At 50.7% G+C, this 23,388-nt stretch overlaps 1 protein-coding gene across 4 annotated transcripts in view; it reads left to right on the top strand.

Moving 5' to 3' along the window:
• Window positions 1–23,388, top strand: part of Gas7 (growth arrest specific 7) — a 227,564-nt gene that overhangs the window by 194,112 nt on the left and 10,064 nt on the right. For all 4 annotated transcript variants that reach the window (XM_032913742.1, XM_032913743.1, XM_032913744.1 and 1 more), the window contains 5 exons: window positions 5,603–5,656; window positions 12,431–12,520; window positions 14,504–14,619; window positions 17,058–17,132; window positions 21,946–22,024. In XM_032913742.1, coding sequence (XP_032769633.1) covers window positions 5,603–5,656; window positions 12,431–12,520; window positions 14,504–14,619; window positions 17,058–17,132; window positions 21,946–22,024 — 414 coding nt within the window. The remainder of the gene's footprint in view (window positions 1–5,602; window positions 5,657–12,430; window positions 12,521–14,503; window positions 14,620–17,057; window positions 17,133–21,945; window positions 22,025–23,388) is intronic.

Raw genomic sequence — 23,388 nt, forward strand, 5'->3', positions numbered from 1 at the left:
CCCAGTTTGGTAGACAGTGGCTTCGACACACAGGAAGGTTAGCATAATATTCTTTTTGATGATAACTCTGAAGTAAGACCTCCTCAGAGAAACAAAAATAAACAGTGCGGTACATGGAAAAGGTAAATCTGCATCTACCCGCTGCATTCTGGAACTGTAAAGTAGATCTTTTAGGATTCTTTTACACTATGAAAAGGCAGCATTTGCAAAGGAAGCTGCTGTTTTTTAAACCCAGTATGTGAACCGCTGAGGCTAATTATCAAAAATGCTCTACCAGCTAACCATGAATAGGTTGAGAGAATCTCCCTTAAAAGACAGCAGGGCCCAGGCAATACCTAAGCACACACGGCATTCTTCAATACACAGGGAGATTTACTCTCCATCCCAGGCTGCCAATCACAATTCACAATCGCTCTTGCTAATGTCTCAAAATGGAGACGTAGCTCAGTGGTATTTACCTAGTGTATTCAAGGCTCAGGGTTTGGTCTCTAGCATGTGTGTGCATATGAACAATAATTAAACTATGAGTGAATGGAAGGCCACTGACCTATCAAAGAGGCGGGATTTGAGGGCAGGATGGCCAAGCCCAGATTTGCAAAATACCTATTGGTTTCTCTCTCTTTGAGCGGGTGATTGGACAGGGTAGGCACTCCTAATGTCTCTATAACCCTGAGGGTCAGCTTTCTCCACTGCCCACAACTGGGTGGATGGGCACAGGTGATGGTGGTGGTCTGGTGCCTCCCAGTGGACAGCTTCAGTACTGCAGACATCAAGGGTTCTGCCTGAGTCCAAGATAAAGGGCACCTCAGTGGAAGACAACCCAGGAGTCAAAGGCTAATAACCTTGGCGGAAGAAAATCTTACATTGCATCTTCTCTTCCTGCCCACCACTTCTTGGGCCTTTTTTGTAATCCATCCTTCCATTATTCTGGCTTCCTAACTACCTCAAAAGACACAAAGGAAGAGATGGGGCCATCGGGACATGAGCACCCAACAGGGTTGTGTTGAAGAATACAGTTTAAGTGGAGAAAGAGCTGAAATGCTATGTCTCTGTAGTCCTTCCCCAGACCCTTAGCTTCAGTAACCCATGCCCCATTGTCCACTTAGGTCTTTGCTAGGCTCTGAGGTGTAGAAAGGCTCAACCCTAGCTGTAGGAGGCAATGGGTAAACAGTTGTTTAATTTTATCAGTGGTAAGAACAGAAGAAAGTGTGCACAAGAAGAAGCCAAACCAGTAGTGCTGAAACCGTCAGTAATGGCTTCTTCAGAAAAGATGCTAGGTTGAGGGAGAGGAAGGCTACATGGAGAGTTGGTTAAGAAAAAGATAGGGGTAGTGAACAATCTTCCAGACAGAGGGCACAGCACGTAGATGCGTAGAGGCAGGAAGAAAGATGAAGCTTTCCAAGAACCCACAGACACCAAGTATGTGTCATACTGTGACTTACCGAATTGACAGGTATGGGAGGGCAGGAGGTGAGGCAGGAGGGGTCTGCGTGGCCCATCACAAGGAGCCAGGTTTATGCCAACAGTGTTACGAACTAAAAAGACTTTTTCCGATTCCGATAGGAACCCCACCACCACCACCAAAGGCATAGGATCCAGGAGATCCTTGGGGAGGAGTGTGCTGAAAAGACTCTTAGAAGAGGGGCTGTCAGCCTGCTCTCGGAGTTGCTCGCAGCATAGCAAGTAGTGTGTGTCCTTGGTGATAGCAGAGTTGTTGGAGTAGCCAGGACACTAGGATGTGGGAGTGACAGTTCAGCCAAAATGGAGGAAAACTAGGCAAGCAATACACAAATCAGGAGGATCATGAGGTCTCTACTTCAAGGCTAGCCTGGGTATGGAGTGAGCGCTGGGTCCAGGAAAAAAACTTCTTCTCTGGAAATATATGCAAAGGGCAAAAGGTAAAGAATCTGTTGTAGGAATCTGTACATTTATGAAAGTCAAGGGCTTCCTGTGACAGACACCCATGGACCTAGTGTCTCATTTCAGTGGGTGCTGGCAGTAGGCCAGTGTTGGCTCGTGAATGGTCTCACCCTTCCTCAACATCCCCACCTGTACGTAAAGCAAAACTCCTGACTTATGACCCTAACTCAGTGGTTGTGACCATCGGAAAATACATATTTCCAATGCTTGGGAACCCGAAAACATAAGTTTATTTTTGTTGCTACCTGATAACTGTAATTCTGGTACTGAGCATTGTCTCGGCTCCTAAGACCATAGGTTGAGAACTACTCCTCTAAATGTAAGTATTTCTAATTGTAAACCAAATGGGAAAGATATCAGAGTACCATTACCACACCCAAGAAAACACAAGTCCAACAATATCACCATATACATTCCATATTCTAATTCTTTAGTGGACCCCAAAATGCCTTTTACACCTGCTTTCCCCAGGCCAAGAGTCATTCGAGTTTTTGATAAGAAAAAGTTGATTACTTTGTCTCTTTAGCCCCATCTCTCTATCATTGTCTATCCGTCCACCTACCTCTCTCTCTGCCTTTGTCTGTCTGTCTATCTACCTCATCATCTCATTTGTTTTGATGCAACTAATTATTATTATTATTATTAGTTCCATCATTTAAAATAGTCTGGGACTACAGCTCCATGGGTTATAAGGGAGAGATCAACACCCAATCCTATGAAGGAAAGAGAGGAAGGGGGAGGGAGGGGACAGGGAGAGGGTGGTGCCAACCAAGGATCACTGGTTGTTTTTGGAGCACTCATAACTGTGCATCTTGTGTCCCAATGCATCACAATGGATCGTAGAGAATTTGCATTCCCTCCTGGCCTCTCCCAAGCCATGGGCTGCTACTAGCCTACTTTCTGACTCTGGGCCATTCTTTTTTTTTTTAATCTACAGGATGGCTGGTTGTATGCAGTCCTTGCTGGCTGACTGCTTTGCTCAGGATATTTTTGATGTCTCAATTGAGTGTGCTCAACTTTGATTCCTACTGCTGACTAGTATTCCACCAGACGGGCACTTTTGTCACCTTGCATGCTTCCGTCTCTTTGTCTAGGCTGATGCCCCATGGTTTTTCTTTTGCCTGCCCTCACACTGACTTCTAGTTTGTTTTGAAGACTCCAGGTCATCCATTGTCTTGTAGGCCAACCCACATCCTTGGTCTGTTTGATTTCTCATGATTACACCTAAGCTTGGGTTTTGACAGGCGTTCTGTATGGGGTGAACCGGCTGCTGGCTGTCGCATCTCTGGGGAGACACACATTCACAAGTCTGCACCCTGTTGGGGAAGTCCCGGGTCACTGTAAACTACTACCTTTATTTCATTTGTTCCCCTTTCTGACGGACAGGTAACCCATGGGACACCAGTGTGACCCTGTGACTGTCCTGCCTCCTGACACAATAATCACTCTGTGCCTTGAGTATCGGTGAGGATCATAGCCCAGATCCTTTTGGCACCAGGATTTCCAGGTGGTGAACTCTAGTAGATTTTCATGGGTCTTCTGGGATGCCATGTTCCCTCTGCCCGCTGTGGAGTGATTCCCTTGTGGTCATTATTCCTTCTGAGCTCAGGTGTCCCCCAGTGAGGCCTGTGGGGGTCATCTTAGACCAGCTCCTTTGACCTTTTGTTGTATCTCCATCACTATTTGAGTCCTCTGCACTTGCTGGCACAGAAAGCACTCTGACACTCTGTCTTTGGAATTGGCTGTGTTTCTAGGAACCTGCATTCTTTTCAAATAACAAACAAGCCACCAGCAGAGGGTGTAGGGTTTCTTGCCTCCTGGTTCTTTACACCTACAGTAGTAACAGCAGCCATATATAGACTACAGCCAAGGCCACTGGTCCCCTTACTGCCCACCACCAATCCTGGGCTACAGCAGACACACAAGGACAGTAGCACTGTAATGTTGGTCCCTGACAGGAAGACTTGCAAAAGAAGAGAATCTAGCCCTGAGGCAGGCCTGCCCCTTTCTCCGCAGTGTATCTGTGTGGAAGAACCATGGAGAAACTGTTGTCCCCGCTCCTTCGTGATGACTGCCACATGGGGCTCCCATGGTGCAGCCTCTGCTTGTCTTCTGCACTAGTCACTTTTAGGGAATGTCCCAGAAAGGCCATGGTAGCTTGCAAAGGCACAAACCAGGTCAACTAGATACAGCGGTGGATTAAAAATACGATAGAGGGTTCTGTTGGCCACAAGTGTGACATTAGCCTGTCAGGGCGACAGAGGAGTCACTGCAAGCACAGGTGACTGGATAAAGTGACTGAAAGCTGGGCAGGTCAGTGTGCCTCCAATGAGGTCTCCATGAGCTCAGGATTGGGACTGACTAGAACAGTGTGAGAACCGTCCATTTTAGAGATGGAAAACCTGAGGTTCCAAGAAGTCAGTCCCATGGCCTTCATCTCAAAGTTAGTCATCCATGAAATGGATGCTCCTTAAGGCTGCTTTTCACCAAGAGATCCACAAATGGGAGTTTTCTGTGAACAGGTTCTTTATTGGTCAGAACAAGGCGGTAAGTCTGTGCATAGGGAGGATCTATGATGAGCTCCAATTGGCCTGGCTTGCTGATGGCTTCCAGAGGTAAGAACAGCCCACCCCTAGGTGCTCACCTTGCCATGGTCCAGGGCTATGTGGCTTGAGCGTGGGTGAAATCGTCTGGCTCCCCTGAGGCTCACTGGTAAAACTCCTCATACTTTTGGTCCAATGCCAGCCCTAGAACACACACACACACACACACACACACACACACACACACACACACACACACACACACACCACAGTAGTCATCCATGGTGCCTCAAGGGAGCTATTTTCAAGGGTGTCATGGGACCCAGGACAAGTGACATCTCAGGTTCTGTTTGGGGACTCCTGGAGTTGAACTTCTGAAGTCTCAGGGCTAAGTAGTCTCTCCTGTTAAATGGGTTTTTTTTTTTAAGCTAGCTGCTCTTGACCATCTCCACCAGCACAATCGTGGGACTCTGGCCATCATCTATAGGTGCATGGGTAGTTAGGACTCTGTTTTGCTTGCTGACCATGGGGACAATATAAAAAGGCACCCCAGAAGGATGTTCTGCTTAGAGGCAATCACTGTGGCTCCCAGGCACTGGCACCGTGGCACATTGCCAAAGTGGCTGAGCAGTGCCCGTGCTCATTCCACGAATTCACCGTTTGACATTACGGACTCGGGGTGGGGGGGTGGGGGCGTTCAGAATGAGATGTCATGTGCTGAGTGCTCTGTGCCTGGGTTGGGGGTGGGGGGGTGGCCTACAATCCGCCTTAACTCTCTGCTCCCCTGTCATTCCACTCCGATGCTTTGGCAACGTGGTCTGATTACCAGCAGAGGGCAGTGGAGGGGTTAACTCTCCAAATCCCATTGGAAAGGAGAGGAAGGGAGACCTGGTTTGCTGTGGTTCCCTGGAGTCTGAGCTCAGCCTGAGCACTCTGGAGCAGCTTGGGCTCTAAGATGCTATTGCCTGCCCCAACCCAGAATATGGTGACTCAGGAGTTAATGACAGGCTGACACCCCTGAACTTCCCCAGCTCAGAGTTCTTAACCAATTCCCTCCACCCACCTGGGGAACGGGGATGGGGAAAAAAATGTCCAACATGGAGAATAGCTTTGATGATGGATCTCACCTCTCTCCCCAGAACCTGGGATCCTCGTCGCCAGGCAAGAAACAGAGCAAAGAAAACACCATCACAGTAAGTGGCTCACTCTTGGTGGGGAGGGCTCCAGAGCTGGGGCTTTGGGCAGAGCTGGGGTTGTTGCCGTGGCAACGTGGATCACCAACCAGACAGCCAAAGCTTGGTTTTAGCTGAAGTTGCCCCCCACCCCCCGCCCGTCCCTTTCCTCTGTCAATTTCCCATCTCACTTGCTCTCTCCTGGTGAAGGGGTAGAGGGAAGAAGGCTGTAACCAGGGAAAAGCTGTTTCTGTGCGGTGGGCAGGAGAAGGTGCTTGTGGGGGAGCAAGTTGAAGTGGGTGGAGTGCGCTGTGTGCAGAGATGTGACATGGAAATTACAGCCACCACGGGGCTGCTTTTGTGCAGGGAAACTTCTGGAAGATGTCAAAGTTAAAAGCAAGAGAAAGCTCCCCACAAATAGCATTTCTGGGAGTCCCTGAGGAGAAGCTCCCACCTAAACTCTCAGGGATTCTCCTCCAACTCTGGCCAGATATCCCTGTAGGGCTGGAGTAGGGTCCCCAGCTCCTCCCTTCACATCCTCTGATGTGGGGAGGCCAGGACATCTCTCTAAGGAGGGAGCTGTTCAGATTTTTAGCCAACAATAGAGATTTGAGAAGTAAAGTCTATTCTGTTTTGCTATCTTGGCACGAGCCTAGGGGAGGCACGCATGGGGACATGCTGTCCTGGGCTCCTTATCACCCTGTTCTGAGCCGTACCTCTGCAAAGATAAAAACCGAGTGGGTGCGTTGCTGTGGTTGCCCGGGTGGACCATCCTGCTTTGCAGGGGAGAGAGAGCCAAACAAGCAGTAAGAGCAGCCATAAGGCCCGCTGCCACCTCGGTGTCCACTCAGTACACGCCAGGACTACTCCCAGGGCTTCTGTTTGGCTCCTCCTGTGGGAGCTGTGGTTAATAAACCCTGCGGGGTGATTACACACCTGGACTCTAAAGCCAGAGTGTCCCTTAAGCCGTTGACAAAGTTAAGGCAAAGTTTGAGTAAGTTCTCCAGTGGTTTCTGGTGCCCATGTCTGCAGAGCAGGGATGCGAGGGCCTCGGGTATAGGCAAGTGGTGTCTGGAATGAATTGGTCACAAGATTGTAAAGTACCTAGAACAGAGTCCGGCATACACTGTGTGCTCAGTGTGCCAGCGTGTGACCATCACGCTGTCCACACAGGAGGAAAATGGAATAGAGTGGCCAGTGGGCACCATGCCAGGTTCACCTACCTAGGAAGCCTCAAGATGGAAACCCTAGTTCTTTCCCACTGACAGTACCCTTCCTGAGCTGGCTTAGGTGCTACGGGTCATCACCCCGTTTTGACCTCCTTGTGTCTCCCAGAAACTGGGCAAAGGAGCTCAGCCTGCTGCAATCCTGCAGCAGCCACAACCTCTCTTCCTGGAGAATCTGAAGTAATCACCCCGCAGGGTTTATTAACCACAGCTCCCACAGGAGGAGCCAAACAGAAGCCCTGGGAGTAGTCCTGGCGTGTACTGAGTGGACACCGGCATGGGCAGGCCCTAAGTTCGGGTTTCTGGGGCCACGGGCCCTATCCTTCACAGTGTTCCCAAAGACTGAAGCAAGGTGACAGCTTCTCAGAGCTGCTAGAAATGGGGAGAAGGGAAGAAACACAAAATCGGAAGTGAGGAGCGACAGGCTGTGGGCTGGCTGGCTGCCTCAAAGACACACAGTGATGGAGCCCAGGCTCAGAGGCAAGCCCCTCCTGGGTCCTTTCACTCAGAGCTTCTGAGTATGGCCCTGAGATTCCCATTGGATGGCTCACCTTGTCCCTCCTGCCTGGCCCTTCCCTCTGCCCTGTATCAGCACATCTCTGGAGCGGTCTGCGGCACGTAACTGCTAGTCATGGCTTCTGGGACACTGTGTAAAGTGAGGATCCTGAGAAGCATTTGCAATGGCTCTCTCTGGGGCCAGGGCAGGAAAGTACCTTTCTGTCACCACTTGAGGGGAAACTCAGCAAAAGAGAGAAAGGGTACTTAACCATACACCCGTCGGATACTCTAACCCCATGTCACTTCAGGCTGAAGACCTACACCATTCTTTCCCTCACCCAGGACTCTGTCTCCACACGCAGCCCATAGCTCCATGCTCAAACCCTGTAGAACTCAGCACTTCTTGGGAGGATGGGATGGCCCCGTTCCTAGGAGGCCGAGACACCCGCTTCCCTATCTCAGGGAAGGAATATGGGAGTGTAGTGAGCAGTCTCCCTCCCATCTGATCTGGGAGGCAGCCATTGCCAGGGCCTGCCAACACAGGGTTCATGTCCTAGCTCAAGGGAAGGATTGGGCTGGATCTGAAGCTCAGTGGCCCCATGCTAGTTTAGAAGAGCAGGCACTGCGCCCTGCACCCACCCACCGCAGCAGCAGCAGGACTGGCAGCCATGCCTGGGTCTCCTCCCTGCCTTCAGCAGTGCTAGGCTGACAGGTGGGTGAGGGCGGGGAGCTGTTTGATTGAGAGTGACAGGCACTAATGGCCACTCACTGCCCTCGGCACAAACTTGACACATCAAGTTGTAGGGGATTCGAGCAATGATGACAGGGAGGGCACCAGGCAGAGGACAGAGGAATTAGAGGAGGACCTTGTGGTCTTCCATTTGGATGCCCAGCATAACCGGTCTGGAGGCAAGGCATCCTGGGAGGGAGCAAGTGGCTGGAGGAGAGCCCATAGGGGTTCTTTCCCATCTTCTCACTTTACCAAGCCAGGGGCACACAGAGTATTTAGCTTCAGCCTGGGCTACCAAACTGTGTAAACTTGGAAGGCTGTACGGAGACTGATTAGAGCCCTGCTCTCGGACACAGACATCACTGCCCTGCAGTGAGAGCAGGTGCCCCAGCTTCCCACATCAGCCCCTCGGGTGGGTCACATATGTGCTCTTCAGCCCCGGTGGCCCAGCCAGATGCATTAGTAGCTGTTGTTGCCCACTTTGTACCTTCAGAGAATGTCTGGTGACAGCCCTCACGATCCTGCAGAATGCCTCAACCAAACATCCACCGCAGAGGAAGCCTCCCATCTATTGGGGTGGGGTGTTTTCCCTTGTGGCTGTGGGTGAGACTGAGAACCCCCAGAGGAGTTGGTGGGAGTGGCCATACCACTCACCCTCCTGTACATGCATATGTAAGGGGAGCGCCTCTGTTCTTCTTCCGGCTCAACACCTGCCTTGGGCATGAGTAGGGCATACCTACCCTTTGCCCCAGGGCATTGGACAAGTCATGTGGGGCTTTGGATCCTAGTCTAGACCCAGAGTTCCAGTCTGGATTCATGCCATAGCTCCACTATTATATATGAGCTGTGTGATCTGTGTTAAGTCACTTAACCTCTCTGTGTTTCAGTGCCTCCCATGAGTTCCAGTCTGGATTCATGCCATAGCTCCATTGTTATATATGAGCTGTGTGATCTGTGTTAAGTTACTTAACCTCTCTGTGTTTCAGTGCCTCCCATGGCTGTTATGGGGATTGTGTGAGTTCACACATGGCAAGCACCTGGGGCATGATTAGATCTCCTCTGTAGGGACAGGAGGGACTGAGGCCCCTCGCTGTTCCCAAGAAGCTTTTGGAGGAGATCCACCTTTCCCCAGGGGTGCAGCTGTATATTCCCATAAGCTTCCTGGAAATCACCAGGAGGAGGAAGGAATCTACGTATGGAGGTATTCATGGAGAAGGACACATTCTGCTTCCTCTTCCTTCCTGGGGCACCATGGTCCTGCTAATGGAGCCTTGTGCTCCAGGGACACAGGAGCGTGGCTATGAGGTCTGAAGGTCACAGAGGGGCCGGGTCAACAAGAGAACTATAGACTTGGAAGACCAGCCCTGCACCCTCTTGTGCCACTTGTGACAGTGGCCTGTTGGCCTCTGTGCCTCAGTGTCCTGCCCTGTGCACGTCTGCACCACTGTCACAGATGGACATTTCTGCCCTGATCGCTTCCTGAGCATGACTTCCTTTCACTGCCCTCAAGGTTCCCTCCACTGCTATGGACTCTCTGTCTCTCTACATCCATTCATCTCCCCTCCCTGTGTCCCAGGGTGGGGACACACTTTCAGTCAGGCCTGGTTCCCGCACACTCTCAGACTCACCACTATTGATATTTGGGGTCTAGGGTGGTCCTGAGGGTGTCCCTCCTGGGGCCACCATCACAGTCTTTCACCTCTCCATCCAGTGCAGTCTCCACCATGCGGGGGTGGGCACACAGGCAGAGAGTACTTTGTGCTTAACTGCCTCAGCATGGCCCCTCTTGCTTCAGAGCCTAACTAAGCATGCGTGTGTATGAATACACACACATAGGAGTACTCGCATTTGCACACACATAAACACACACATGTGCTCATAAACACGCACATGCACACATAGGCCCCTTCCTAGCTTGTCTGCCTCCTTAAGTACTATTTCATCTAAGAGTGATGATCCCAGCCCTTCCTGTGGCCTCAGCATCCCATGCATACCCTAATGAGAAGATTATCCCCAAAACCACCACCCCTTAATCACCAAGCTCTTGGGAGCAGATGCTGTACCTCAGACCTAGTACCCAGTCATTGCAATAATAATGACTTGTTGAACATCCACTGCTTGCCTGCTGTGCCAGAAGCCAGGAAAACCCTGGAGAAGGATGGTCTCTGCCTCCCCACCTGCCCTCATAGACGGGCTGTCAGACGGGAAGAAAAGGCCATCGGAAGTAGCAACACAGACATCTGTGTACAGGGTGCTTGGGAGACATGGCATAGTAGGAAAACCCAGGGTAGCACATGCCATGGAGGGGCTATCTGCCACCAGCCTGACCTGAATGTAAACACAGTGATCTGATTTCCTCAGTGTTATGCACTTCTCCACATGACCACCAGGGGGAGAAAGGCTCCAACGACTCTGGGAAGTCCCTTTGGGCTAACGCAAACCAGAAGTGACCTGCACCCCAGAGCTCCTGACCAGAGCATCCTGAGAGTTGCAGAAGGCATCAAGAGTTGACAGCTTTCCCCACTTCCCACCCTTACTCCTGCCCAGTGCCCATCTTTCTACAGCTCTTCCAGGGCTATACAAAAGGGGCCTTCACCCTCTAGATCCCCCATGCCTTCTAGTCCCTGCTGTAGGCATCTCTCAGAGAAGGCTATGAATTACATTAAAGCTTTCTTTCACGAAGCTAAATAAAGGTGTGATTTTCATCACCAATATGACAGAATGGGGAAATATTTTAAGGCTTAAACAGGCCAGACCCTGTTTTCATGATGGCCCCTCGCAGCACTTGCTCGTGGGAGGCAGTTGAGGCAGGACACCACAAGCAGAGGGTGGCTTCAGCCTACAGGAAGCGCTTGGAGAGATCCTTTCCTGATGCCTGCTCGATCTCACCCTGGCCCAGACCCTAGCAGCAGCCGAGGCCGGCACTCCACATTGAAATAACTGGAAAATTCAGTGTTGATCTCCAGGGCACTGTGACAATCTTGCCCTCTCCCCACCAGTCCTCATACTTCTCCCCAAAGGAGCCCCACCTTATCTCAGCAGCGTCAGCATCCAGGAGCAAGCCTTCCCCTCATGAGCTAGCACTGCTGGGTCTCTTCGATCAGGCCTGTGAGGGCAGCAGATGTTTCTGGAAGCTGGCAGGCAGGGCAGTTCTCTGCCAGATGTTCTCCTGCCCTTAAGTCAGAGACCCTGGGTGTGATTAAGCTGACATGGGAGTCTGCTGGTTGTACATAGTGTTTTGGTTTTGCTTGGTTGTTGGTGGTGGTGGGTTTGGTTGTGGTGGTTGGGGTGTTGTTTGCTGTTTTTGTTATTAACTCTGAATTAATTGTCATCACTCAAAACTCGAGATGGTTGACACACAAATCCTGAGCTCAGAGTCTGGTGACAAGGAACAGGGATCTGAAACTGCCCATGAGACATGTGTCCACAGCCCATAGACCCTGGCCAAGGCACTGGAGGGTTCCTTCCCATCCTAGTTGAAGATTCTGTGTCACAGGGGTACCGGCTATTTGCACGCCCCTCCTAGGTCAGCCCCTGGGGGTTCCTTCTTGGCTCTTCCTTCCAGCAGTTTGGCAGATGCCTAGTCTGTGAGGAGAGGTTGAAGGGGGGTGTGGGGGGGATGGATGTCTTGGGGTGGGGGTGGGGAGTTGAAGCCCTGCAGCAAGAGCAGCAGCAAAGCCACGCCCACAAACTTGGCTGGGTGGAACAAGGCTTCTTCCTGGGTTTTCAGATCCTCTTTCTCCTCCCTCTACCTCCCTAAACTGATGTCTTCCTCCATTCATATATACATACATGCACCTTCCATAGGACCTCTACCGGTGTCTTTTGTGTATCATGCAGGATCTCTTTGTCTAGCTTAGGATGGCCTTGAATTCCTCAGCCTCTCCTTCTCAGGTGCTGGTGACAGACACCACTCCTGACTCACCTCATTCTTATTTACAAATTCCTCTCCTGTTGGAAAGTGCCAGTCTTCTGGGCCAGTCTTTTCCTGCCATAGATAGTGTGTGGTGGAAACCAGGTACCGACATCCCTGCACACATGGGCTGGTAGATCTGTAACCTAGTCTCTCAGAAGCATAGCTGCTGGGGTCAAAGGATCTGGGTGTTCACAACTGAGACAGATCCTACTAAACTCCCACAAAAGAGGTTTCCCTCATTGTAGGCCCTGGAATGGGTGTCAAGGAGGGTCTTTTGCCTCTTGAAGTAGTCAGTCACTGGCTGCCGGAACACAGGTAGATCGCTGAGTACATTCCACCAAAATGGCTGCCGGGAGTCCTCCTCTGTGCTCTGTTCAGTTGACCCTACACTGACGGTATTCTTCTTCCCATTCTATACTCTGCAGATAAACTGTGTGACATTCCCTCACCCAGACACAATGCCTGAACAGCAACTGCTCAAGCCGACTGAGTGGAGCTATTGCGACTACTTCTGGGTAGGTGCTGCCTCCGGTTCCCTTCACTGTGACCCCAACAGGAACGTACACCCAGAAGGGCGGAAATGTCTCTCTTGGTGAAGCCTCAAGGTCCAGTGTTGAGTTTGGCATCTCAGGCAGGACTTTTCCTTTTCTAGATCATTCCAGCAGTCCCAGGGAATCTGTGTGGTTTCTATTCACAGTGATGCGGAATGCAAGGAAAACTGGACAGCCATTCCCTTCCATGCTGGATGGAGGCAGGAGACTAGAATTGCTTTTAGTAAAGAAGTCTGAGCTCTAAGCCTTCTCGTTATTGCTGTGAGTGGCCTTGAACTCATGCTCTGCCTCCATGCCTGGTGTTTTCCCAATGAGATCATGAGGAAGTTGAGTGTAGACGGGGATATATAAACTGCCTCTTTTGGTGTCCGCACTCTCAAGCTGTTGTACATTGCTTAGTGGGCACAGATGAGAAGTTGCTGCAGGTGATGGGTGGCGGGATTCACCACCTCGGTCTCAGTACGCTTCATGTCACTAAACCATATGGACACTTTAGAAGTGATGGCCAAAGTCAATCTTGCGTTATGGATATATTCCCACCATTAAAATGTTGACTTAATGTACATATGAAGTCTCATGCCTCAAAAATGCCAGAGCTAGTCCTGAGTGTTTGCATTTTGAAATCAGCAGGGACAACTGACTTCCGCAGTCATGGTGCTGAGCGGTCACGCAACCTTGACTATCTATGGAAAACTAAATCTCTACAAGGAACTTTCAGGAACCCAATAAATAAAACCTCTATCCGCCACGACACAGAATGGGTTACCTGCCCTCTTTTTAGATTTGCTAAATACCAGGCAAAGGTTATTTCTTTCTCCCAAATCATGCCCCCATTAGGATGCACACGAAGGCTCCTGCTTGCCCCGTTACAGTGGTGCCTGCCACTCCAGCTTGCAAAATAGAGGTCTGCAGAGGATGTAGAAGTTTTAGGGGCCGTGAGAGGTGATCCGGGAGAGAGATGGGCATGCAAGGCATCAGGAGACAGGGAGATTTTGTAGGCCTGAAGGAAGTTGCATCGTGTGCTGTCTGTAGTTGAGAAGTATTGAGGGGGTTTTAAGGAAAAACTGGGCATAACCTTCTCTGTCTGTCACAGATAGGCATGGAGGGTGAGGGGTGAGGGTGCTGCCTAGGAAGTATGCTGACAGCCCCAGAGAGAGAGAGAGGCAGCCATGTTTGCAGAAGTCATCTCTGGGCTCTAGGGACCAGGACATATCCTAAACAGGAGACAAGAAACTTGCAGGACCGGGCAGTGCATGTGGTCCTGCCCGCTGCTCAGTGGCATCCTGGGGAACCACCTTTGAGAGCCTGCATCCTTCTTCTGCTTGTTTGGTGTTACGTTGAAACAGCTGGCCACCTTGTACATCTGCTTCCAGGTGCTGGGATGACAGGCATACGCTACCATGTTCACTTGAGAGTTCTCATCTTATTCTGAACTGTGGGTACTGGTTCGTCCCTTCTCAGTGGTTTTCCTCTCATGATCATCAAGGCCCTTTCTTCCTCGTAGAAACTAAGCACTCGCAGAGTCATGGGAGCACACTGCTCTGGCTGGTCTGCCTTTGAGTCAATGAGTCGTTCAGCCTGTTTACCCCCAAGAGAGGCATGGTTGGGCTTGGTCTTTTGGGTGATTTCCTTGCTTTTCCATCAAGATGTAGCATTAACAGAATAAAGTGTATGTGTCTTCAGTGCCCACAGGGAAGCCACTGTAAGGTGTGTGTGTGATGGTGATCTCTTTCTGTCAGGAGAGGTGTTAGTAGCATGCCCAGAGGCTCATGGGTCAGCATTGCTGAGGAAAGAGTTTCATTGTGCTCAAAACAGGGTAGAGGGTTCATGAAGCTCTAAACAGTGAGCAGAGTTTCTGCAAGCAGCAGCAGTTCCGTGGTCTGGTCTGGAAGGGATCCTAGAGATGCTGCTCACCCTCTGATGACGTGGGCTTTTGTTTCTTCCTAGGCGGATAAGAAGGACCCACAAGGCAATGGCACAGTGGCTGGGTTTGAACTGCTGCTGCAGAAGCAACTGAAAGGCAAGCAGATGCAGAAGGAGATGTCTGAGTTCATCCGAGAAAGGTGAGCCCGAGGCCCACGAAGCCCCAGAGTTGGCCACAGAGCCCACCCTGAGCCCTAAACCCCAAGGAAGTGGATGGTTTGCCATGCTCAGCCCTGGGACAGATGTGGCTAACAAATGTGTGGTGTAGAGATGGAAAGTGTTTCTAAAAGTTTGAACAAATATACAAAAATATTAGTAGCCAGGGACAGTGTTATAATCCCGGCATTTGGGAGTTGAAAGCAGGAGGTGTGGAGTTCAAGGTCATTATCAGTTATATAATAGGCTTATGGCTTGTCTGAGACCTCATACACACACACACACACACACACACACACACACACACGCACCTAAATATCTGTGTACCGGCACAACCATGCATCAAATCCGCATACAACTGTACATCTGAGCACCTGTATTTCCACACACCCTTACATCTGCACCCCCACATCTCATCTGCACCCCATGTCTGTACACCTGTATGCCTACATGTCTACATACTCATGCACATGTAGCCCCATGTGACTGCATATATATATATACATATATATAGATATCTGCATGTATATATCTTGATATCTGCATGTTCTCATCACACCCGTATACTCACACATCCCTGCGTACCTACACACCAAGCATCTATATACCCTATGCACAAACAGCTGCACACCCATGCACCTGCACACTCACAGGCCTCTCTGCACATGCGCCTGCACGTGTACGTTTCTGCATACCACACCCTTGTGTACCTATGCTTGCACTGCCATGTGCCTGTATGCTCACATGCCTGTGCCTCCACACCTGCATACCTGTGTACACATCTACACACTTGTATCCTTGCATATCCACATCACATACCCAAACATCTGTATACCCACACACACTTACACGCAGGCAAACAAAACACATTTTTTCCCCCACAAACTTACGCCCAACTTTCCAACAAGAGTTTCCAAGACTTCCTGGATGTACTCGCTGCAAACAGCGAAGATCTTTCAAAAGTATTTCTTCATTACAACACTAGTAATCGGGTAATAATGCTTTGGCATTTTTAAAGCCTGTTTTTCCTTAGGAGGCCTATTTTCCATTTGTATAATCAAATCTTTATTTTATGACCCATTAAACTAGTAGGAAATTGGGAAGCTGCTTTGTTCAGATGTGAGAAAACAGAAGCATAAAATAGACAAATAGGAAGCAATAGGAGCCGAAGCTTCAATATGCATATGGTTTACACTCATAACAGTGTCCGGTTGGCAAACGAATGGCCTCTGCCATCACAGGCCACTGTGATCATCTCTGGGACCCGGTGGAGGGGATTCAAATCCCTGGAACCATTCTTGGCCCATCTTTGAAACTCTAGGGGAAGGCTGTGAGAGGCAGGGGAGCCAGGCTGAGGAGCTGGGAGTCTACCTGGCCAGCACAGCCCTGGCGTTTGCTGGGCTGAAGGAAGTGGGCAGGATGTGGAGATGGTACAGGCTGGTTCACAGCGGAGGCTCGGGAGGCAGATGGTGTGTGCACCTCCCTCTCCTGGCATACGCACTTGGCCTTGTGACATGATGAGATCTGCTTTCTGGAGATCTTGGCCGCAGTAGGAAGGTGTGAGGTACCAGTCGTCCACATAATCGGGGCTGGAGGCAAAGGCAGGCACCCGGAGAGGCAGTGGTGAAGGATGGAGATGGCTCAGTGTGAAACTCAGGAGCTTGGGGACAGGCTCCAGCCAGAGGTGAGCGGTGAGCTGTCCTGCAGATCACTCAACAGATCTGCATAGTCGCTCTCCGGGCCTCTGCATTATTCGGGTTTCAGCACTCGAGCAAGTGGGCAGCAAATGGGACTTCTCCATCCACTGAGTGAAGGTGCAGGGCTGTCTAGGGCTCTGCCTTCAGACCACGTCTGGTTGTCTAGGCACAGATCTGCCTCCCACCATGGCTCCAAGAGTCTCTTAGGAGGTGAACGTGCTATTGACAGCCCGCTTAACATGGATGCGCGTAGCCATACAGAATGTATCCCAGAGAGTCACCTTGGAGGTGTGTGGAGGATTTTCCCCTCCTGAGAAATCCAAGGGCACAGCTGCTCCGGACGCTACCTGGTTTCCATGGAAACACTTGCACCCTTAACAACGCTTGGCAATTGGAGGCTTTGTGGGTGGGAAAGTGGAGGAAGATGTCCTCTTCTTGCTTCTGTGGGTTGGGGCCATCTGGGAGTGTGTGAACCTGAAACTAAGGGGCGGAAGGGTTGGGGACGTGCTGGGCATCCCTGGGAGTCAGTCACAAGCTTCTCTTGTTCCTGGAAGACGCACATGTCCAACCTTGTGCTAGAAGTGGTGCAGATAGCATCTGCTATCCCCACAGCCTGGAGAAGTGGGAAGCAGGGTCCAAGCCATTCCCCTATCCAGCCGCTGTCATGGTCGGCTCCTCCTTTGACAGCAGAGCACTGAGAGGCACTGGGCTTTCTCTCTTTGCAGGATAAAGATTGAAGAAGAATATGCAAAGAACCTTGCTAAGCTCTCTCAGAACTCCTTGGCTGCCCAGGAGGAAGGGTGAGTTGGGAGGAGAGTGGAGGGGGTGGAGGAGGAAAGGACACAGAAGAAGGGATCCTTACTTACTCAGCAAAGTTGCTCACTTGGGATGGAGAGATTGCTGTAGGCCTGGCTCACTGTAGTGTCTGTACCTGTTAGTCATCCGTAGTCCAAAGTAGGCCCTCAGTCCTTGAGGCAGGCACTCCTAGCTCAGACAAAGGACCAATAACAAGGTGGACACCCATGGCTCAAGATGGGTTTTCATGGCTCAGGATTCAGACTCATGGTTCAAGACCAGTACACAGAGCTAGGCTTTTTGGCCTCTAATCTCAGCACTGTGGTGGCTGAGGAATGGGGGATTATGAATTTCAGGCCAGCCTGAGCTACATAACAAGCCTCTATCTCAGTCAAACACCCCAAAATACTGGTGTTCATGGCTTAAAGCACCCATGACCTGAAGTCTGTGAATTCATACTCCAGGTTTATTCCCCTCCGCATAGTTATTTTTAGTGATCCAGGGCCTCCTGGGTGTTGGAGCACAGAAGGAACCCTCTGCACTGTGCCTTGCCACTGGACGGCGGCCTCTGGGTGCCCAGCTCTGTCCACTTCTTCTGCATGTCAGGCTGAGAGGACACTAAGTCTGAGAATTTCCTATCCAGCCTCTAAGGGTGCTTTTGAGAGCTTCAGTCCAGGCCTTGACTCCCTCTCTGACCGTGACAGTCCAGATGAGGCTTAGGGACACTTTCAACCCTCCCAGCCACACAAGGATCTTCAGTGGGAGAACTCCTTCAAGGATAGATGCTTCCTCTGCTATCTGTCTGCAGAGCCCCGTCCTCGTGCTCTCAAATGACAGCCATGTGGGAAACAGCTTGAGAAAATCAAAGAAGTAGTACACAGCACCACTCCTTCCTAGGTCTACCCTCAAATGAATCAAAAACAGGGACTCAAGCAAGTGCACTCAGAGTAGCAATGGTCATAACGACTAAAGGTGATCAGAAGGTGATCAGATGCAGAAACTGTAGTATCCTCACAATGGACACCCATGGCTGCACAATGGGCTATCATTCACCCATAGAAAGGAATACCGAGACTCTACTCTGAGAGGAAACACAATGCTAAGCAAAAGAAACCATCCACAATGGGTCACAGGGTACATCATCCCATTCCCCAGACATGTCCAGAATAAGCAAAGCCATAGAGACAAAGCCCACCAGTTAGTGTAAAGAGAGAAACGAGGAGCGGCAGTTAACAGGTGTGCATATGTCTGCTGCAGCCGCTATAACAGAGCACCACAGACTGAGTAGCTTAAACTACAGGAATTTTCCTGGGCATGGCAGTACACATATGTCTGTAATCCCAGCTCTCTGGGGGGATAAGAGATGGGAAGATCGTGAGTTAAAGACCAGCCTGGGCTACACAGCAAGATCCCTGTCCAGAAAAAAAAAAAAGCTTCTATTTCGTCTCAGTTCTAGAGACTGGATGTCTAAAGTCAATGTTCCAGTAGGGTTGGTGTCTGACATGGGTTCTCCCCAGGGTCACAGATGGCTGAAAACCACTGTGTGCCTACCTATCCCCCTCTACCTGGGCTGGGGTGAGGGAGTGGGTCCTACAGGGACAATAATCCTACTGGATCAGGGCTCTGTCCTCTAACGTTAACTACTATGCCATCCCCACATCCTTGATCAGAGTTTCAAGATATGAATCAGGAAGCGAAAGGGGACGGGGGAAATCACAAACTTTCATTAATGACGGGGTGACGAAGTGTTTGGAGTCATTAGGGTAGACCGTCTACACTGTGGATGCCGTACACACTTTTAAGCTGCTCACCTTATATTGGATGATTTACACCTCACAAGGAAAAAAGAAAGCCAAGGCTCCTGGGAAGTCAGTACCAACAGAGCCTCTGAGGACTCCTCTGTAATCCCACCCTTCCAAGGGGAGCTTAGGAAAGAGTGGCCACAGGGGTTGAGCTGTGAGGGAGCTTCGATAACCAATCAGCTCGGATATGCTTCATGGCTAGAGTGATCATGGGACAGCGACTTTTGCCAAATGAATATGGCTTTGATTAGGGCTTCTCATGCACTGACTGGAACCAAGCCACCTCCTCCCCATCAGCCACAGGGTGACCCAACAGGGCCTGTGCCCCTCTTCAGACCTGCACATGGTTAGCTCTCCTACTACTCTCTGAGCCTGAGACAAGGCAGGGAGCACACAGAAGTAGCCCTGCCACCAGGGAACGTAGTTTCCTGTGGGTCCCTGGCATCACCGTATGGTTCTGGAGTCTTCCGGCTCCCACCCCCTTGACTGGGGCTCCTGCCAGGGACATTTTGTCCCGCCAGCATACAGCATATGCTCCTAAGATAAGCAGCCTGCTCTCATCCCAGACCAAGCGCGTGAACACGCTCCACCACACAAGCTCAGGTACATCACATGCACACGCCCCATCACTCCTTCACTGGCAGGCACAAAGTGTAACAGCGGTAGGTCCTGCACCTACAACACGGCTCTGGATGTGTGGCCCAGTGCACCTTGGAGGCTTTGTGAGGATGTGGGAGCTCATAAACTACAGGGCAGTTAGGGTTCACTTGAGCTATCTGGCAACTTGGATGCCCTGTCCAAATTGGATGTCACAAGGCCTGTGCATGCTGATGAGTCATCAGCCTTCAAGGGTTTCATTCTGCTTTCTGCCCTCTCACGTGCAGGACGATGACGAAATGTTGGTCATTCTTGGCTAGTGGCTTTGGCAGGAGCCTATGGTTTGATCTGTCATGCCACAGACTGTACACTGAGATTGGAGTGCACCTGACAGTTTTCCACTTACCTCTTTCTCATTAGATGCCATCTTCGAACGAGAGTGTCTAATGGCTTTCCCTCAAAACACTTAAAGTTTGTTCTTAATTAGCACATATTCATTTGGACATGCTGACAGGGCCAAGTGAAGTAGTTCCATACATTTGAACTTCCTTAGAATGCTGAGGAAAGAGGGACATAGGCATAGGGTTGAGGCCATCTGGTAGTAAGGAGTGTCACCCCTCTACCTGGGACATGCTATCCCTGCAAGTAGGACTGAAATCACTGTCCAGGATGTGAATGGTGCCACTTCCCCAACCTCCAATATCCCCGAGCTAACATTCTCAGGATGCCATACCTGGCCCTAGTCAGTCACCCCATGTACTCTCCTGGCAGCTGACTTACAGCCCCGTGAGAAGAGGTTCTCCCCTCCCAGGGCCTTTTCAGACTGTATGTTTAGGACCTTCTGTGTGCCACTCAACTCCCACAGCAGCAGCACCTTGCTCCTGTAAGAGTGGTGGCTTTGTTACCTTGAAGCAAGTATCTGCATTGAGATCCTATGCTCATAGCATGAGGTGATGGTTGTCTCCACCCAGTCTAACAGCTGCCTAAGGACTAGAGACAGAGCTCAATGGTGGAACATTTGCTGATATATGGGAGGTCCCAGACTGTGTTCTCAAGTGAAATACACAGGCAGGCCCTTAAGGCTCACCAGCCTGCCCTATCTGTGTGGCTCTGTGTCCGAGACCCTTATGGGCTGCTATAAGCGGATGATGTATGAAGAAAAGAAATTGCTTATGGTTCTGAAGGCTAGGAGGTCCAAGATCAAGGGCCAGCATCTAGAGAGTGCCTACACACTGCCCTAGCATGTGACAGAAGCCACCACATGTCAACAGCAAGGAGAGCTGGCCAGTGTAAGGCCCTCGAGCACTTTGTTATGGCCTCAAGAGTCCCAGCTCACTGTGTCAGGGATGAAGTCTGCTGCACGTTCTTTGAGGGGACACCTTCAGATCACCTGACTTCTGTAACTGCCACAGCAGCTTCCACTGTGGAGGGAGGTAGGGGAACATAGCCCATGCTAGGTCTGCAGGATGGTGCGTTCTCCTCGCAGCTTCCCAGATCCCAGGCCTTACAGGTAAAGGCATGTCCACAGCATCGTCACCCCAGATCCACCCAGTCTTTGTTTAATGGGACCCCAACAACACTCTTGCTTCTTCCAGACTCTATAAATACCACTTGATGCTTTTTCATGAACATCCACCCGTGCCAGGCTAGCACTGCCACTGGGCAGATAGAGAAGTAGATCATGAGGACAGATCTGCTAGCCCCTGGCTTGGAACCTGGAAGTGGCAACGCAGGTGCTCTGCCCCGGCGGGCTGTCTCCTAAGCAGCCTTTGCCACTGAAGTCCCGGGGGCTAGCAGCTTTCCCATGAAATGATGTCAACTGGCTGGGTGAGAGGTCGGGAGAAGGAGCCAGGGTCTGGTTTAGAATAATCATGGGGATTAAGGGTCCAGAAATGAATTCTGTATCTTGGGGGCTTTGGAAGTCTCCGGGACTTGGGGAGATGCCTTCTGTTTGGAGCATCCTTTGGAGCGCAGAGATGGCACAGTTTAGAGTGCACGCTGCGAGCCACAGTGGGGTACATGATCCAGAATCTACTCGAGAGAAGCCGTGCCTCTGCAGATGGCTAGGAGAGCCTTCTCAGTGTGGGGCTGCACCTGGGATGTCCCTGGACCCAAGTGGACCATCTGTGCCTCTCTCTCCTGGAGGCCAAGTGGCTGAGACCCGAGAGCTGGCCGCTAGAGGAGGGCCTTCGAAAATGAATCTGGTTTTCTTCCTTCAGTTACTAGCATGTATTTGTCACCTCAGCAGCAAACCAGGGCATGCAGTGGAAAGATTCTGGGGACAGTGATGGTCAGGCATCAATGTTTGCTGCCTCCCCAAGACATGGAGCTGAGAACCATCATTCCATCTCAGGGAGGGCTGGAGATTTGGGCCAGAGCTCCCCCCTCCCCCAAGTCTAATGGCTCCTTTCTGTTTTAGCTCCCTGGGAGAGGCGTGGGCCCAAGTAAAGAAGAGCCTGGCGGATGAGGCTGAAGTTCACCTCAAGTTCTCTGCCAAGGTAACCCTCCCATCCCTCCAGGGTTAGACCATGGCACGCCGATAACTGGTCACCAGCTCCCTCTAGCCTGTATTGCCCCACACTTTCTGTGGTACCAAGTCCCTGAATGCAGAGATGAGAGGAGATGCCCACAGCTCACTCACCATTAGACAGCGTCTCCACTGAACAGTGTCAGAAATGACCAGACACGTGACCCAGAAGCACAGACAGAACCACGATGTAGGTGTTGAGAAACGATTGCCCTTTTAAAAATATGTCTAAGTTTCAATCGTCCATGCTTAATATGACGTGAGTTCGTTTATTGTCTTTTTAAATCATGGCTATTTTAACAAGCAGCTCACGGTGAGCTCTTAGGAGCCATGGGAGGCAGCCCGGGGCCTGTGTGGTAAGAGTGGACAACCCCTGGTTCACTGAGGTGAATCATAGCCTTTCCTTGTCAATTTCACCGATTGGCAGGGCAGTCAGCTCTGTGTCTGGGAGCACTGGGCTATGGCCAAGGGAAGAAGTTTTAAAACTTATTCGTTGCTGCAGAACTTCTGAATGTCCCACTCCTTTCATCTGCTTCCAAACGGCCCAGACCGTTTTGAGTCCATGCCTGATTCTGTCCTGTTCACTAGGGTGTACACTGAAGACCTTACGGGATGCTTAATAGACACCTTCAGAAGAAATGAGCAAATCGAGCAGCCGTTCTCAACCCGAGGGCCCCAACCCCTTTGGGGATTGAACAACCTTCTCACAGTGTTACCTAAGACCATCAGAAACACAGATGTTCACCTCCCGACTCAAAACAGTAGCAAAATGACAGTGACGAAGTAGCAACGAAAATAATATTATGGTTAGGGGTCACCACCACAAGAGGACCTGTATTGAAGGGACCACAGCCTCTCCTCCTGGCCCCAAGTCTTTCGGCTCTGCTTTGCCTCAGGATTTCCAAATGAATCTCTTTTCTCTTCTTAGCTTACATCTCCACATTCCCTCTCAGGCTCTTACCTCCTCCTAAGTGAAAACCAAACTAAATGTCTCAGTGAGGTGATTCGCACTAAAGCGTGAGTGACTAATAGGTTTGCCCATTAACATGCCCTCCTTTTAAAGGAAGAGAGGCCTTTGGGAGTGTCGCCCAGTATCTTGGCCTGACCTTTTCTTCCCTCCAACTCCTGCCGTCACCGGCCAGTCCACCACGGCAGCCCTGAGTACTCCGTGTTCTTGGGTCTGACCACCCTGAGTCCCCATGTTTACCAACTTTGTCGTTTGATGCTAATATCCTTCCAAGGCACGGTTCCCTCCTGAAGCTTCCACGATAGCTAACCCTCTTTCCGACACTGTTCCCATGTGTCATTGCAATTCCGTCGCTCGGGGGTCCCTCG

Source organism: Rattus rattus, chromosome 9 (genome assembly GCF_011064425.1).
Source record: "Rattus rattus isolate New Zealand chromosome 9, Rrattus_CSIRO_v1, whole genome shotgun sequence".
NCBI lineage: Eukaryota > Metazoa > Chordata > Mammalia > Rodentia > Muridae > Rattus > Rattus rattus.